The 16,330-nt window shown below is 70.7% G+C and overlaps 2 protein-coding genes across 3 annotated transcripts in view; one reads left to right on the top strand and one right to left on the bottom strand.

Moving 5' to 3' along the window:
* PRR12 (proline rich 12) overlaps positions 1-4,346 on the top strand; it is a 41,238-nt gene extending 36,892 nt beyond the window's left edge. Inside the window, exons 13-15 of one of the 2 annotated variants that reach the window (XM_087773155.1) lie at positions 141-236; positions 4,033-4,176; positions 4,224-4,346. In XM_087773155.1, coding sequence (XP_087629281.1) covers positions 141-236; positions 4,033-4,173 — 237 coding nt within the window. In that variant the 3' untranslated portion in view covers positions 4,174-4,176; positions 4,224-4,346. Of the gene's footprint in view, positions 1-140; positions 237-4,032; positions 4,177-4,223 lie in introns of those variants that run through there. The other variant, XR_015707934.1, reaches the window with a different exon arrangement.
* Positions 4,347-8,577: 4,231 nt separating this feature from the next.
* On the bottom strand, positions 8,578-16,274 carry RRAS (RAS related). The gene is given in 7 exon segments (XM_087772946.1): positions 8,578-8,642; positions 8,645-8,661; positions 8,779-8,897; positions 10,170-10,278; positions 12,547-12,649; positions 12,755-12,842; positions 16,077-16,274. Coding segments are annotated over 7 exon segments (669 nt in total). The 5' UTR covers positions 16,245-16,274.
* Between the last annotated feature and the right edge of the window lie 56 nt (positions 16,275-16,330).

Below are 16,330 nucleotides of genomic sequence, written 5' to 3'. Positions count from 1 at the left end.
GGAGTCCCTGGGCATCTCGGGGTGTTGGGGGGGTCCCAGGGGGTCTCGGGGGTCCCTGGGGGGTCCCTGGGGGTCCCGGGGGATGGGGGGGTCCCTGGGGGGGGGCTTTGGGGGGGCTGAGCCCGTGCCCCCCCCCCCAGGAGTTCAAGGTGGAGGTGGAGAAGTCCTTCTTCTACCCCCTCTACCACTCGCTGCACCACTACAAGTACCACACCTTCCTGCGCTGCAAGGACGAGGTGCGGCCCCCCCCGCCCCCCTGTCCCCCCCGTGTCCCCCTGTCCCCCCCGCGTCCCCCTGTCCCCAACCCAGACCCCCATGTCCCCCCCGTGTCCCCCTCTCCCCCCGTGTCCCCCTGTCCCCCCCACGTCCCCCTGTCCCCAACCCAGACCCCCATGTCCCCCCCCGTGTCCCCCTGTCCCCCCCGCGTCCCCCTGTCCCCAACCCAGACCCCCATGTCCCCCCCCGTGTCCCCCCCGCGTCCCCCTGTCCCCCCGTGTCCCCCTGTCCCCCCCACGTCCCCCTGTCCCCAACCCAGACCCCCATGTCCCCCCCCGTGTCCCCCTGTCCCCCCCGTGTACCCCTGTCCCCCCGTGTCCCCCTGTCCCCAACCCAGACCCCCATGTCCCCCCCGTGTCCCCCCCCGTGTCCCCCCCGTGTCCCCCTGTCCCCCCCGTGTCCCCCTGTCCCCAACCCAGACCCCCATGTCCCCCCCGTGTCCCCCCCCCTGTCCCCCCCGTGTCCCCCTGTCCCCCCCACGTCCCCCTGTCCCCAACCCAGACCCCCATGTCCCCCCCGTGTCCCCCTGTCCCCCCCGTGTACCCCTGTCCCCCCGTGTCCCCCTGTCCCCAACCCAGACCCCCATGTCCCCCCCCCCGTGTCCCCCTCTCCCCCCGTGTCCCCCTGTCCCCCCACGTCCCCCTGTCCCCAACCCAGACCCCCATGTCCCCCCCGTGTCCCCCTGTCCCCCCGTGTCCCCCTGTCCCCCCCACGTCCCCCTGTCCCCAACCCAGACCCCCATGTCCCCCCCGTGTCCCCCTGTCCCCCCCGCGTCCCCCTGTCCCCCCCGTGTCCCCCTGTCCCCAACCCAGACCCCCTGTCCCCCCCGCGTCCCCCTGTCCCCCCCCGTGTCCCCCTGTCCCCCCCGCGTCCCCCTGTCCCCAACCCAGACCCCCATGTCCCCCCCGTGTCCCCCTGTCCCCCCCGCGTCCCCCTGTCCCCCCGTGTCCCCCTGTCCCCCCCGCGTCCCCCTGTCCCCAACCCAGACCCCCATGTCCCCCCCGTGTCCCCCTGTCCCCCCCGTGTCCCCCTGTCCCCAACCCAGACCCCCATGTCCCCCCCGTGTCCCCCTGTCCCCCCCGTGTCCCCCTGTCCCCCCCACGTCCCCCTGTCCCCAACCCAGACCCCCATGTCCCCCCCATCCCCCCATGTGTCCCCATGTCCCCAACCCTGACGCCTCTGTCCCCCCCCGTGTCCCCCATGCTCCCCCCATGTCCCCCTGTCCCCCCCCGCCCCCTGTCCCCCCCGCGTCCCCCTGTCCCCCCCGTGTCCCCCTGTCCCCAACCCAGACCCCCATGTCCCCCCCGTGTCCCCCTGTCCCCCCCGTGTCCCCCTGTCCCCAAACCAGACCCCCATGTCCCCCCCGTGTCCCCCTGTCCCCCCGTGTCCCCCTGTCCCCCCCGTGTCCCCCTGTCCCCAACCCAGACCCCCATGTCCCCCCCATCCCCCCATGTGTCCCCATGTCCCCAACCCTGACGCCTCTGTCCCCCCCGTGTCCCCCTGTCCCCCCATGTCCCCCTGTCCCCCCCGCCCCCCTGTCCCCCCCGCGTCCCCCTGTCCCCCCCGTGTCCCCCTGTCCCCAACCCAGACCCCCTCTGTCCCCCCGTCCCCCCATGTGTCCCCATGTCCCCAACCCTGACGCCCCTGTCCCCCCCGTGTCCCCCTGTCCCCCCGTGTCCCCCTGTCCCCCCCGTGTCCCCCCCATCCCCCTGTGTCCCCAACCCAGACCCCCATGTCCCCCCCCATGTCCCCATGTGTCCCCATGTCCCCAACCCCGGCCACACACCCCCCGTGTCCCCCCCGTGTCCCCCCGTGTCCCCCCCGTGTCCCCATGTCCCCAACCCAGACCCTACCACCCCCCGTGTCCCCAAGCCCAGCCCCATGGTGGCCATGATGGTGGCCATGATGGTGGCCATCCCCTTCGCGGTGGTCGTTGCTGTCCCTACACCCCTCCCCCGTGGTGGCCATCGCCTTCCTGGTGGCCATCATGGGGGCCACCTCCATCTCCTGTCCCCACACCCCATCCTGGTGGCCATTCCCTTCGTGATGGTGGCCATCCCCTTCATGATGGTTCTCCCTGTCCCCACACCCCATCCTGGTGGCCATCCCCTTCGTGATGGTGGCCCCCTCCATCGCGATGACCCTCCCTGTCCCCACACCCCATCCTGGTGGCCATCCCCTTCGTGATGGTGGCCCCCTCCATCGCGATGGTTCTCCCTGTCCCCACACCCCATCCTAGTGGCCATCCCCTTCGTGATGGTGACCATTGCCTTCGTGATGGTGGCCATGTTGGTGGCCACCTCCATCATGATGGCTCTCCCTGTCCCCACACCCCATCCTGGTGGCCATCCCCTTCATGATGGTGGCCATGTTGGTGGCCACCTCCATCATGATGGCTCTCCCTGTCCCCACACCCCATCCTGGTGGCCATCCCCTTCGCGATGGTGGCCCCCTCCATCGCGATGGTTCTCCCTGTCCCCACACCCCATCCTAGTGGCCATCCCCTTTGTGATGGTGGCCATGTTGGTGGCCACCTCCATCACGATGGTTCTCCCTGTCCCCACACCCCATCCTAGTGGCCATCCCCTTCGTGATGGTGACCATTGCCTTCGTGATGGTGGCCATGTTGGTGGCCACCTCCATCATGATGGCTCTCCCTGTCCCCACACCCCATCCTGGTGGCCATCCCCTTCGCGATGGTGGCCCCCTCCATCGCGATGACCCTCCCTGTCCCCACACCCCATCCTGGTGGCCATCCCCTTCGCGATGGTGGCCCCCTCCATCGCGATGACCCTCCCTGTCCCCACACCCCATCCTGGTGGCCATCCCCTTCATGATGGTGGCCCCCTCCATCGCGATGGTTCTCCCTGTCCCCACACCCCATCCTAGTGGCCATCCCCTTCGTGATGGTGGCCATGTTGGTGGCCACCTCCATCATGATGGCTCTCCCTGTCCCCACACCCCATCCTGGTGGCCATCCCCTTCATGATGGTGGCCATGTTGGTGGCCACCTCCATCATGATGGCTCTCCCTGTCCCCACACCCCATCCTGGTGGCCATCCCCTTCGCGATGGTGGCCCCCTCCATCGCGATGGTTCTCCCTGTCCCCACACCCCATCCTGGTGGCCATCCCCTTCATGATGGTGGCCATGTTGGTGGCCACCTCCATCATGATGGCTCTCCCTGTCCCCACACCCCATCCTGGTGGCCATCCCCTTCGCGATGGTGGTCCCCCTCCATCGCGATGACCCTCCCTGTCCCCACACCCCATCCTGGTGGCCATCCCCTTCGCGATGGTGGCCCCCTCCATCGCGATGACCCTCCCTGTCCCCACACCCCATCCTGGTGGCCATCCCCTTCGTGATGGTGGCCATGTTGGTGGCCACCTCCATCACGATGGTTCTCCCTGTCCCCACACCCCATCCTAGTGGCCATCCCCTTCGTGATGGTGACCATTGCCTTCGTGATGGTGGCCATGTTGGTGGCCACCTCCATCACGATGGTTCTCCCTGTCCCCACACCCCATCCTGGTGGCCATCCCCTTCGCGATGGTGGCCCCCTCCATCACAATGACCCTCCCTGTCCCCACACCCCATCCCGCTGGCCTCCCCCTTTCCCGGTGGCCACCTTGGCGGCCCCCTCCGCCCCTTTCCCCGAGGTTGGGGGGTGGGGGGGGGGGTGGGAGGGGACACGCGGGACGCCTCCCCTCCGGTGACGGTGGCCCGTCCGTGTGTGTCCCCCCCCCTCCCCCCGCAGACGACGGCCATCGAGGGGCAGGACGAGGACCTGGGGCAGGAGGAGGTGGTCCAGCAGTGCATGCGCAACCAGGCCTGGCTCGAGCGCCTCTTCGACTCCTTCAGCGACCTCCTGGCCCAGGCCCAGACCAAGTGCGCCTGAGCCGCCCCGGGGACGGGGGGGGGGGGCCACCCGGGGACGCCCCCCCCCCCCCCCCTCCCCCCGGGGACGGGGACACCCCGCTGGGATGGGGGCTTCCAGCTTGGAATGGGGATGGACCCCTCCCCCGCCCCCCCCGGAATGGGACGCTTCCTTGGGGGCACACCCCACCCCCCCCCCCACCAGGATGGGGACGCCCCCCTGGGACGGTGACGTGCGGCCCGGAATGGGGACGGACCCCCCCCCCCCCACCCCCACCCCCAGGAATGGGGGTGGACCCCCCCCACCCCCCAAGGAATGGGGACGGACCCCCCACCCCCTCCCCCAGGAATGGGGACGGACCCCCCGGAATGGGGACGGACCCCCCCCCCCCACCCCCAGGAATGGGGATGGACCCCCCCCCACCCCCCAAGGAATGGGGACGGACCCCCCCGGAATGGGGATGGACCCCCCTCCCCCAGGAATGGGACACTTCCCTGGGGACCCCCTTGGGGACACCCCCCCCCCCCTTGCCCCCCCCCGGATGGGGACATTCCCTGGGGACCCCCCCAGGGGATGGGGACACCCCCTCCCCCCCCCAGAATGGGGACAGGGACCCCCCAGGACAGGGACCCCCCCTCCCCCCAAATGGGGACAAGGACACAGCCTTGGGGACGGCCCCCCCCCCCCCCCCAAAATGGGGACACCCCACCATTGGGGTGCCACCCCCCCCCCCCCCCCCGCCCTCTTGGGGACCCCCCCCGAGGACACCCCCCCCCCCCCCAGAATTGGGGACCCCCCCCAGCATGGGGCCAGCCCCCAAGGGGGTGCCCCCCCCCCAGAACCCCTCTTTTGGGGGGGGGGACACACGGGGGGTCCCATGGGCATTGACAGAGGCAAGTGGGGACCCCCAGGACCCCCCCCCCCCCAAAAAAAAGGCCCCCCCCCGCGGAGAACCCTTATTTATATATATATGTATAAATGTCTATTTAGTAGCCTCCATTCTCCGTCCGGGGGGGGCCCCAACGCCGGGGTCCCCCCCTTTTTTTTTGGGGGGGGGGGGGGGGGCCCCCCAACCCCCTGGGTCCCCGTTTTGGGGGGGGCACCCGAATGCCTGGGTCCCCCCCCCCCGCCCCCCCCCCCAAGGGTCCACTCCACCCCAGGGCAAGGAATGGGGGGGGGTTTGGGGGGGGCAGAATTTGGGGTCCCCTTTTGCCCCCCCCCCCCCCATAGGGACCAGCCCATCCCCCCCCCCCCCCCCCCCGGGGGGGGGTCCTGTATATAAATATTGAGGGGGGTGTCAAAAAAAAGGGGGGGTCCCACGCCAAGGGGGGAGGGGACCCCAAAAAAGACCACCGCCCCCCCGCCGCCCCCCCATGAGCTATTTATTGCCAAGTCGCCCCCCCCCCCCCATCTGGATAAATTGGGGGGGGGGGGGTTCAGGGGGTCCCCCCCGCCCCCCCCGGGGTTTCGGGGGGCCCCAAGGGGGGGGATGTATATAGTGTATAGGGTCAAAGTCTCTATGTATCATATTGTATCGCCGGATTTGCCCCCCCCCCCGGGGCACATTTGCCCCCCCCCCCCGGGTCAGATCCCCCCACCCCCCCCGGGCAGATTTGCCCCTCCCCCCGGGCACATTTGCCCCCCCCCCGGGGCACTTCCCCCCCCCCCCCCCCCATGGGGCAATTTGCCACCCCCCACCACCCCCCCGGGGGCACCCCACCCCCCCCCCGGGGGCGGACCCCCCCCCCCCCCCCGGGGGGCTGGATTTACCCCCCCGGGGGACCCCCCCCCCCCCCCGAGGGGCAGATTTCCCCTCCCCCGGGGTAATTTACCCCCCCCAGGGGTAATTTGCCCCCTCCCCCGGGGGCAGATTCCCCCCCCCCCCGCAATTTGCCCCCCCCCATTTTTTTGTTTCATTTCAATTTTTTTTTTTAATTATTATTATAATTATTATTATATATATTGGGGGCCCCGCCCCCCCGCCCCCCCCCCCCCTCCCCCACGCCGATGCCCCCCTCCCCCATCAAATCGCCCAATCCGGGCCCCCCCCACCCCGGGGCGGGGGTGGGGGGGGTGGGGCGGGCGGGGGGGGGGGGGCGGGGGGCCCCCCCGTGCCCCCCCTTTTCTACGGTGTATCGTGTCGGGCCGTGTCGTGGGTGTTGCCGAGACCTTTTTATCGTTCCCGAGTCGTCCTCGTTTTTGGGGGGGGTCCCGGGGGGGGGCACGGGGGGGGGAGGGGTTGGAGGGGGGTTGGGGCTCAGGGTTGGGGGGCGGTCCCATGATTTGGAGGGGGGGGGCTCATGGGAATGGGGGGACTCGGACGATTTGGGGGGGGGGGGGGCTCGGATTTGGGGGGGGTCCCACGATGGGGGAGGGGGGCTCGGATTTGGGGGGGCTCGGATTTGGGGGTCCCACGATGGGGGGGGGGCTTGGATTTGGGGGGGGCTCGGATTTGGGGGGGGGTCCCACGATGTGTGGGGGGGCTCGGATTTGGGGGTCCCACGATGGGGGAGGGGGCTCGGATTTGGGGGGGCTCGGATTTGGGGGGTCCCACAATGGGGGAGGGGGGCTCGGATTTGGGGGGGGCTCGGATTTGGGGGGGTCCCACGATGGGGGGGGGGGGGCTTGGATTTGGGGGGCTCGGATTTGGGGGGTCCCACGATGTGTGGGGGGCTCGGATTTGGGGGGGGCTCAGATTTGGGGGGGTCCCACGATGGGGGAGGGGGGCTCGGATTTGGGGGGGGGCTCGGATTTGGGGGGGGTCCCACGATGGGGGGGCTCAGATTTGGGGGGGCTCGGATTTGGGGGGGTCCCACGATGGGGGGGGGGGCTCGGATTTGGGGGGCTCGGATTTGGGGGGGGTCCCACGATGGGGGGGGGCTCGGATTTGGGGGGCTCGGATTTGGGGGGTCCCACGATGGGGGGGGGGCTCGGATTTGGGGGGCTCGGATTTGGGGGGGTCCCACGATGGGGGGGGGGGCTCGGATTTGGGGGGGCTCGGATTTGGGGGGGGTCCCACGATGGGGGGGGGGGGCTTGGATTTGGGGGGGCTCGGATTTGGGGGGGGGTCCCACGATGTGGGGGGGGGGCTCGGATTTGGGGGGTCCCACGATGGGGGGGGGGGGCTCGGATTTGGGGGGGGGCTCGGATTTGGGGGGGTCCCACGATTTGGGGGGTCCCACGATGTGGGGGGATCTCAGATTTGGGGGGCTCAGGAGGGGTCTTGTGGGATGGGGGGGCTCAGATTTGGGGGGTCCCACGATTTGGGGGGGCTCAGATTTCGGGGGGGCTCAGATTTGGGGGGGCCACAATTTGGGGGGGCTCAGATTTGGGGGGCTCAGATTTGGGGGCTCACACGACTTGGGGGGCTCATGGGAATGGGGGTTCCCATGATTTTGGGGGGCTCAGACTTGGGGGGAGGGGCTCAGATTCGGGCGTCTCCCCCCATTTTCGGGGGGGGGGGGACGGGACTTGCACCCCCCAAGCTGCCCCTCACACGCGCACCCCCCCGCCCCTCCCCCCGCCCCCGCGTGACCCCTCGCACACGCGTGACCCCTCGCACACGCGTGTGCACGCCGGCTTTAAGGCACTTTAATATGTGGGTGCCCCCCCCCCCCCCAGTTGGGGGGGGGGTGGTATTTACAGCAGCTGGGGGGGGGGCACAGGGGCCCCCCCAAAACTCGTGATACCGATGGGGGAGGGGCGTGTGTGCGTGTCCCCCCCCCGGGGGGGGGGGGAGGTGTCGAGCAAAGCTGGGGGGGGCCCCCCCCCCCCAAAAAAAAATAGGGGGGTGGGGGAGCAGGACCCCAAATTGGGGAGCGGGACCCCAAAGTGGAGGGGTGGGGGTTGGGCGGTGAAGGAGGGGGGTCCCGGGGCCCCCCAAGATGGGAGGGACCCCGAATTGGGGGGGGGGGGAGGGGGGTTCTTGGGAGGATTTAGGGGGTCCCGTGGAGGAGGGAGCCCCCCAAATCGGTTGGGGGGGGTAGAAAAGAAGGGGGGGCCCTGGGGACCCCGAATTGGGGGGTTGGAGACCCCTGGGAAAGGGGGGGACCCCAAAAGAGGAGCCTGGGGGAGGGGTGTAAAAAGAGGGTGCCCAAAGAGGGGGTCTTTGGGGGGGGGTCTGAAAGGAGGGGGGGGTCCCCAAAATAAGATTGGGGGGGCTGAAAGAAGGGGGGGCCCTAAAAGAGGGTTGGGGGAGGGTCTACAAAAAGGGGCTCCCCAAAATGGAGGGTCCGGGGGGTGGGGTCAGCAAGTGGCCCCCCCAAAAGTAGGATGGGGGGGGGGTCTTTGCCCTCCCCCCCCCCATGGGTCTGGGGAGGGGTTGTTTGCCCCCCAGATTTGGGGCGCGGGCTCCCCTGGATGTATATTGAGGTGTCTACCCCCCCCCCCCAGCCCCCCCCAAAATCTCGGGGGGGGGGAGGGGGGTCAGAGGAGGGCGCAGGGGCAGCGGGGGGTCCTTGCCGCGGGGGGAGGGGGCAGCGCCGGGGGGTCTCCTGCTCCCGGAAACGCCTGCGGGAGAGCAAACACAGATGGGGGGAGGGGTGAAGCTGGGGGGGGGGGGGGGGGGGTGTCCCCAGGGATTTTTGGGGGGGTCCCCAAGGATTTTTGGGGGGGGTGCGCACCCACCTGACGGCCCGGACGAGCTCGTGGAAGGCCTCGTCGACGTTGAGCTGGGTCTTGGCCGAGGCCTCCAGGTAGCGCAGGCGATTCTGGCGGGCGAAGGCCTGCGCCTCCTCCCGCGGCACCTGGGGGGGGAGGGGAGCGGTGGCTGGGGGGGAGGGGTGTGGCTTGGCACCACCCCCATCCCCCCTTCCTGCCATCACCCGGCCTCCGGGCGAGGGGGTGAGACTCCAAGATGGCCGCCGGAAGGGTGGTCAGTGTGGGGAGGGGGCTCAAGACGGCTGCTGGGGGGAGGGGTGTCTGGGTTGAGTGGATCCAAGATGGCTGCCGGGCTGAGAGGGGCGGGACTTCCTGTTTAGAGTGGATCCAAATGGCCGCTGGGCCAATAGGGGTGGGACTTTCTGTTTAGAGTGGATCCAAGATGGCCACCGAGCCAATAGGGGCGGGACTTCCTGCTTAGAGTGGATCCAAGATGGCCGCTGGGCCAATAGGGGCAGGACTTCCTGTTCTGAGTGGATCCAAGATGGCCGCTGGGCCAATAGGGGCGGGACTTCCTGTTCTGAGTGGATCCAAGATGGCTGCCAGGCCAATGGGGGCGGGACTTCCTGGTTTGGGCCCGGCGGGGGAGCGAGACTTCCGGTCCTTCCCTTTTCAGCTCCGGGTGGAAACGGGGCTGGGTCAGGGGGGTTCCGGGGGTCCCAGGGGTGTGGGGGGTCCCTGGGGGGGGGGGGGTCTCAGGGCTGTGGGGGTCCCGGGGGGTCCCAGGGGTTCTGGGGGTCCGGGGGGTGTGGGGGTCCCGGGGGGGTCCCAGGTGTGGGGGGATCCCAGGGGGTCCCAGGGGGTCTGGGGGTTGCGGGGGGGTCCCAGGGCTGGGGGGGGGGGGGGGGGTGTCTCAAGGGGGTCCCAGGGCTGGGGGGGGTCCCAGGGGGTCCCGGGGAGTCCCAGGGGGCGTCCCAAGGAGTTGGGGGTCCCAGGGGGGACTCAGGGGTGGGGTGGGGTCCCAGGGATGAGGGGGGTCCCGAGGGGTCCTGGGGGGTCCCTGGGGTGAGAGGGGTCCCGGGGGTCCCAGGGGGTCTGGGGGGTCCCAGGGGGTCCCTGGGGGGTCCCAGGGCTGTGGGGGGTCCCAGGGGGTTCCAGGGGGTCCCTGGGGGTCCCAGGGCTGTGGGGGGTCCCGGGGGTCCCGGGGGTTCCTGGGGTGAGAGGGGTCCCGGGGGTTCCAGGGGGTCTGGGGGGGTCCCAGGGGGTCCCTGGGGGGTCCCAGGGCTGTGGGGGTCCCGAGGGGTCCTGGGGGTCCCTGGGGTGAGAGGGGTCCCAGGGGGTTCCAGGGGGTTCCCAGGGGGTCTGGGGGGGTCCCAGGGCTGTGGGGGGTCCCGGGGGGTCCCGGGGGGGCCGGGTACCTGGCGCTGGGGGAGGAGGTCGGCCTTGTTGCCCACCAGGACGGTGGGGACGTCGTCCCGGTCCTTCACCCGCAGGATCTGGGCGTGCAGCGCCGGCAGCGCCCCGAAACTGGGGGGGGCGGGTTGGGGGGGGCTGGGGGGTCCAGGGGTGGGAATGGGGGGCAGGGGCAGGTTTGGGGGGGGCAGAAGTGGGAATTGGGGGCTGGGGGCAGGTTTGGGGGGGTCTGGGGGTGGGAATGGGGGGGCAGGGGCAGGTTTGGGGGCTCTGGGGGTGGGAATGGGGGGGCAGGAAGGGTTTGGGGGGTCCAGGGGTGGGAATGGGGGGGCTGGGGGCAGATTTGGGGCTCCAGGGAAGGAATTGGGGGTCTGGGGGCAGGTTTGGGGGTGCTGGGGGCAAGAATGGGGGGTCCAGGGCAGGTTTGGGGGGGTCCAGGAGTGGGAATGGGGGGCTGGGGGCAGGTTTGGGGGGGCTGGGGGAGGATTTGGGGGGTCTGGGGGCAGGAATGGGGGGCAGGGGCAGGTTGGGGGGGGGGGCAGAAGTGGGAATTGGGGGGCTGGGGGCAGGTTTGGGGGGCTCTGGGGGTGGGAATGGGGGGGCAGGGGCAGGTTTGGGGGGCTCTGGGGGTGGGAATGGGGGGGCAGGAAGGGTTTGGGGGGTCCAGGGGTGGGAATGGGGGGGCTTGGGGCAGATTTGGGGGGCTCTGGGGGTGGGAATGGGGGGCAGGGGCAGATTTGGGGGGTCCGGGGGTGGGAATGGGGGGGCAGGGGCAGGTGTGGGGGGGCAGAAGTGGGAATTGGGGGGCTGGGGGCAGGTTTGGGGGGCTCTGGGGGTGGGAATGGGGGGGCAGGAAGGGTTTGGGGGGTCCAGGGGTGGGAATGGGGGGCTTGGGGCAGGTTTGGGGGGGTCTGGGGGTGGGAATGGGGGGGCAGGGGCAGGTTTGGAGGGGCAGAAGTGGGAATTGGGGGGCTGGGGGCAGGTTTGGGGGGGTCTGGGGGTGGGAATGGGGGGCAGGGGCAGGTTTGGGGGGCTCTGGGGGTGGGAATGGGGGGGCAGGAAGGGTTTGGGGGGTCCAGGGGTGGGAATGGGGGGCTGGGGGCAGATTTGGGGCTCCAGGGAAAGAATTGGGGGTCTGGGGGCAGGTTTGGGGGTGCTGGGGGCAAGAATGGGGGGGCAGGGCAGATTTGGGGGGCTGGGGGTGGGAATGGGGGGTCTGGGGGCAGGTTTGGGGGTGCTGGGGGCAAGAATGGGGGGGCAGGGCAGATTTGGGGGGCTGGGGGTGGGAATGGGGGGGCTGGGGACAGGTTTGGGGGGTCTGGGGGCAGGAATAGGGGGGCTGGGGGTGGGAATGGGGGGCAGGGGCAGGTTTGGGGGGGCTGGGGGGGGGTCCGGGGCTGGGGGAGGGGAGTGGGGGCAGGTTTGGGGGTGCTGGGGGGGAATTTTGGGGTGCTCAGGGCCGTGCGAAGGTGTTCAGCGCGGGTTTGGGGGTGCTGGGGGGGGGAGACAGGGCCCGTGAGAGGGGTTTGGGGGTGTCGGGGGGGGGTGGGGTGCTCGGGGCTGTGGGGGGGCAGGGGCAGGTTTTGGGGTGCTCACAGGTGGATCAGGGATCAGGGCGGGGGGATTTTGGGGTGCTGAGGGCTGCGTGAGGGCTCCGGGGGCAGGTTTTGGGGTGCAAAGGGGGAGTTTTGGGGTGCCGGGGGGGGGGTGACAGGGTTTTGGGGGGCTCAGGGGAACGTGAGGACTCCCCCCCCCAATTTTGGGGTGCTGGGGACGTTTTGGGGTGCTCTGGGCCGCATCCGGGTCAGGTTTTGGGGTGCAAAGGGGGAGTTTTGGGGTGCTGGGGGGGGTGACAGGGTTTTGGGGGGCTCAGGGGAACGCGAGGGCCCCCCCCCCCCCAATTTTGGGGGGCTGGGGACGTTTTGGGGTGCTCTGTGCCGCATCCGGGCCAGGTTTTGGGGTGCGAGGGGAGCGTTTTGGGGTGCTGGGGGGGGTGACAGGGTTTTGGGGGGCTCAGGGGAACGTGAGGGCCCCCCCCGCCCCAGTTTTGGGGTGCTGGGGACGTTTTGGGGTGCTCTGTGCCGGATCCGGGCCAGGTTTTGGGGTGCAAAGGGGGAGTTTTGGGGTGCCGGGGGGGGGTGACAGGGTTTTGGGGGGCTCAGGGGAACGCGAGGGCCCCCCCCCCCCAGTTTTGGGGTGCTGGGGACGTTTTGGGGTGCTCTGTGCCGCATCCGGGTCAGGTTTTGGGGTGCGAGGGGAGCGTTTTGGGGTTTCCAGGGGCAATTGGGGCTGGGGGGGGGTGACAGGGTTTTGGGGGGCTCAAGGGAACGTGAGGCCCCCCCCCCCCCCAGTTTTGGGGTGCTGGGGGGGGCCCCCCATTACCTGCCACGGTCGTTAATGGCGAAGACGAGGAGGAAGCCGTCCCCCGCCCGCAGGTGCTGCTCCCGCATCGCCCCGAATTCCTCCTGCCCCGCCGTGTCCAGGACTGCCGGGAAAATGGGGGGGGGGGGGGGGTCCCCCAAAATGCCACAGGGGACCCAGGAGTCGGGGGACCCCCCCCCCCGGGACCCTCCCCCCCCCCCCCACTCACTGTCGAGGCGCGCGGGGACCCCGTCGACGGCGCAGAGCTTGGTGTAGGAGTCCTCGATGGTGGGGTCGTAGTCGGGGACGAAGTAGGACTGGGGGGGCACTGGGGTGGGATGGGGGCCTGAACCCCCAAACTGGGGGGGACCCCCAGGCTTCCCAGTGCCTGAGCCCCCAAACTGGGGGGGCACTGGGGTGGGATGGGGGCCTGAACCCCCAAACTGGGGGGACCCCCAGGCTTCCCAGTGCCTGAGCCCCCAAACTGGGGGGGCACGGGGGTGGGATGGGGGCCTGAACCCCCAAACTGGGGGGGACCCCCAGGCTTCCCAGTGCCTGAACCCCCAAACTGGGGGGGCACTGGGGTGGGATGGGGGGCTGAACCCCCAAACTGGGGGGGACCCCAGGCTTCCCAGTGTCTGAGCCCCCAAACTGGGGGGGACCCCCAGGCTTCCCAGTGCCTGAACCCCCAAACTGGGGGGGCACTGGGGTGGGATGGGGGCTGAACCCCCAAACTGGGGGGGACCCCAGGCTTCCCAGTGCCTGAACCCCCAAACTGGGGGGGCACTGGGGTGGGATGGGGGCCTGAACCCCCAAACTGGGGGGGACCCCAGGCTTCCCAGTGCCTGAACCCCCAAACTGGGGGGGCACGGGGGTGAGATGGGGGCCTGAACCCCCAAACTGGGGGGGCACGGGGGTAGGATGGGGGCCTGAACCCCCAAACTGGGGGGGACCCCCAGGCTTCCCAGTGCCTGAACCCCCAAACTGGGGGGGCACGGGGGTGGGATGGGCGCCTGAACCCCCAAACTGGGGGGGACCCCCAGGCTTCCCAGTGCCTGAACCCCCAAACTGGGGGGCACGGGGGTGAGATGGGGGCCTGAACCCCCAAACTGGGGGGGACCCCCAGGCTTCCCAGTGCCTCAGCCCCCAAACTGGGGGGGCACGGGGGTGGGATGGGGGCCTGAACCCCCAAACTGGGGGGGACCCCCAGGCTTCCCAGTGCCTGAACCCCCAAACTGGGGGGGCACGGGGGTGAGATGGGGGCCTGAACCCCCAAACTGGGGGGGACCCCCAGGCTTCCCAGTGCCTCAGCCCCCAAACTGGGGGGGCACGGGGGTGGGATGGGGGCTGAACCCCCAAACTGGGGGGGACCCCAGGCTTCCCAGTGCCTGAACCCCCAAACTGGGGGGGCACGGGGGTGAGATGGGGGCCTGAACCCCCAAACTGGGGGGACCCCCAGGCTTCCCAGTGCCTGAGCCCCCAAACTGGGGGGGACCCCCAGGCTTCCCAGTGCCTGAACCCCCAAACTGGGGGGGCACGGGGGTGGGATGGGGGCCTGAACCCCCAAACTGGGGGGGACCCCCAGGCTTCCCAGTGCCTGAACCCCCAAACTGGGGGGGCACGGGGGTGAGATGGGGGCCTGAACCCCCAAACTGGGGGGGACCCCCAGGCTTCCCAGTGCCTCAGCCCCCAAACTGGGGGGGCACTGGGGTGGGATGGGGGCCTGAACCCCCAAACTGGGGGGGACCCCAGGCTTCCCAGTGCCTGAACCCCCAAACTGGGGGGGCACGGGGGTGAGATGGGGGCCTGAACCCCCAAACTGGGGGGGACCCCCAGGCTTCCCAGTGCCTCAGCCCCCAAACTGGGGGGGCACTGGGGTGGGATGGGGGCCTGAACCCCCAAACTGGGGGGACCCCAGGCTTCCCAGTGCCTGAACCCCCAAACTGGGGGGCACGGGGGTGAGATGGGGGCCTGAACCCCCAAACTGGGGGGACCCCCAGGCTTCCCAGTGCCTGAGCCCCCAAACTGGGGGGGACCCCCAGGCTTCCCAGTGCCTGAACCCCCAAACTGGGGGGGCACGGGGGTGGGTTGGGGGCCTGAACCCCCAAACTGGGGGGACCCCCAGGCTTCCCAGTGCCTGAGCCCCCAAACTGGGGGGGCACGGGGGTGAGATGGGGGCCTGAACCCCCAAACTGGGGGGACCCCCAGGCTTCCCAGTGCCTGAGCCCCCAAACTGGGGGGGGGACCCCAGGCTTCCCAGTGCCTGAACCCCCAAACTGGGGGGGCACGGGGGTGGGATGGGGGCCTGAACCCCCAAACTGGGGGGACCCCCAGGCTTCCCAGTGCCTGAGCCCCCAAACTGGGGGGGACCCCCAGGCTTCCCAGTGCCTGAACCCCCAAACTGGGGGGGCACGGGGGTGGGATGGGGGCCTGAACCCCCAAACTGGGGGGGACCCCCAGGCTTCCCAGTGCCTCAGCCCCCAAACTGGGGGGGCACTGGGGTGGGATGGGGGCCTGAACCCCCAAACTGGGGGGGACCCCCAGGCTTCCCAGTGCCTGAGCCCCCAAACTGGGGGGGACCCCCAGGCTTCCCAGTGCCTGAGCCCCCAAACTGGGGGGGCACGGGGGTGAGATGGGGGCCTGAACCCCCAAACTGGGGGGACCCCCAGGCTTCCCAGTGCCTGAGCCCCCAAACTGGGGGGGGGACCCCAGGCTTCCCAGTCCCCAGTTTGGGGGTCCCGGTTTTGGTGGTGGCTCCCAGTTTGGGGGGGGGGCCTGGGGGGGGCTCAGGTCAGGGGTCCCAGTTTGGGGGTACCCCGGGGGGGCCGGTTTTGTGGGGGAGGTCCCGGTTTGGGGGGGTCCCGATTGTGGGGGGGGTGCCCCAGTTTCGGGGGGAATCCCAGTTTGGGGGGGTCCCGGTTTTAGGGGGGTGCCCCAGTTTTGGGGGGGGTCCCTGGTTTGGGGGGGTCCTGGCTTCGGGGAGGGGTCCCGGTTTGGGGGGGGAGGGGGTGTCCCAGTTTTTGGGAGGTAATCCCAGTTTGGGGGTGGTGTCCCCATTTTGGGGGGGGGTCCCAGTTTTGGGGGGGTGTCCCTGTTTTGGGGGGTCCTGGTTTGGGGGGGTCCTGTCTTCGGGGAGGGGTCCCAGTTTGGGGGGTGTCCCAGTTTGAGGGGGTCCCTGTTTTGGGGGGTCCCGGTTATGGGGGGGTGCCCCAATTTTGGGGGGGTGTCCCAGTTTTGGGGGGGTGCCCCTGGTTTGGGGGGTGGTGTCCAGTTTTGGGGGGGTCCCAATTATTTGGGGGGGGTCCCGGTTATGGGGGGGGGTGCCCCTGGTTTGGGGGGTGGTGTCCAGTTTTGGGGGGGGTCCCAATTTGGGGGGGGGGTCCCGGTTATGGGGGGGGTGTCCCAGTTTTGGGGGGGTGGCCCTGGTTTGGGGGTGGTGTCCAGTTTTGGGGGGGTCCCAATTTGGGGGGGGTCCCGGTTTGGAGGGGGGTGTCCCAGTTTTGGGGGGGGGGGGTGCCCCTGGTTTGGGGGGGGGGGGAATCCCCCCGTACCTGGACGAAGCGGACGCTCAGCGCGCTCTTCCCGACGCCGCCGCCCCCCAGCACGACCAGGCGGAGCCTCTCGGGGGGGGGCCCGGTCCCCCCGGCCCCCCCAAACCCCCCGGCCCCCCCAAAACCCCCGGCCCCGCCGCTCCGGCCCCGGCCCCGGCCCCGCTCCATCCCCGGCCGCGGCCCGCGGGGAGGGGGCGGGCGGAGCCACACGCTAATGTATGCAAAACCCCGCCCCCTCCCGCGCGCGCCGCTGC

This window comes from Nipponia nippon, unplaced genomic scaffold (assembly GCF_047370975.1).
Source record: "Nipponia nippon isolate SJK-2023a ecotype South Korea unplaced genomic scaffold, ASM4737097v1 scaffold_38, whole genome shotgun sequence".
Lineage (NCBI taxonomy): Eukaryota > Metazoa > Chordata > Aves > Pelecaniformes > Threskiornithidae > Nipponia > Nipponia nippon.
This window is presented reverse-complemented; position numbering and strand designations above follow the sequence as displayed.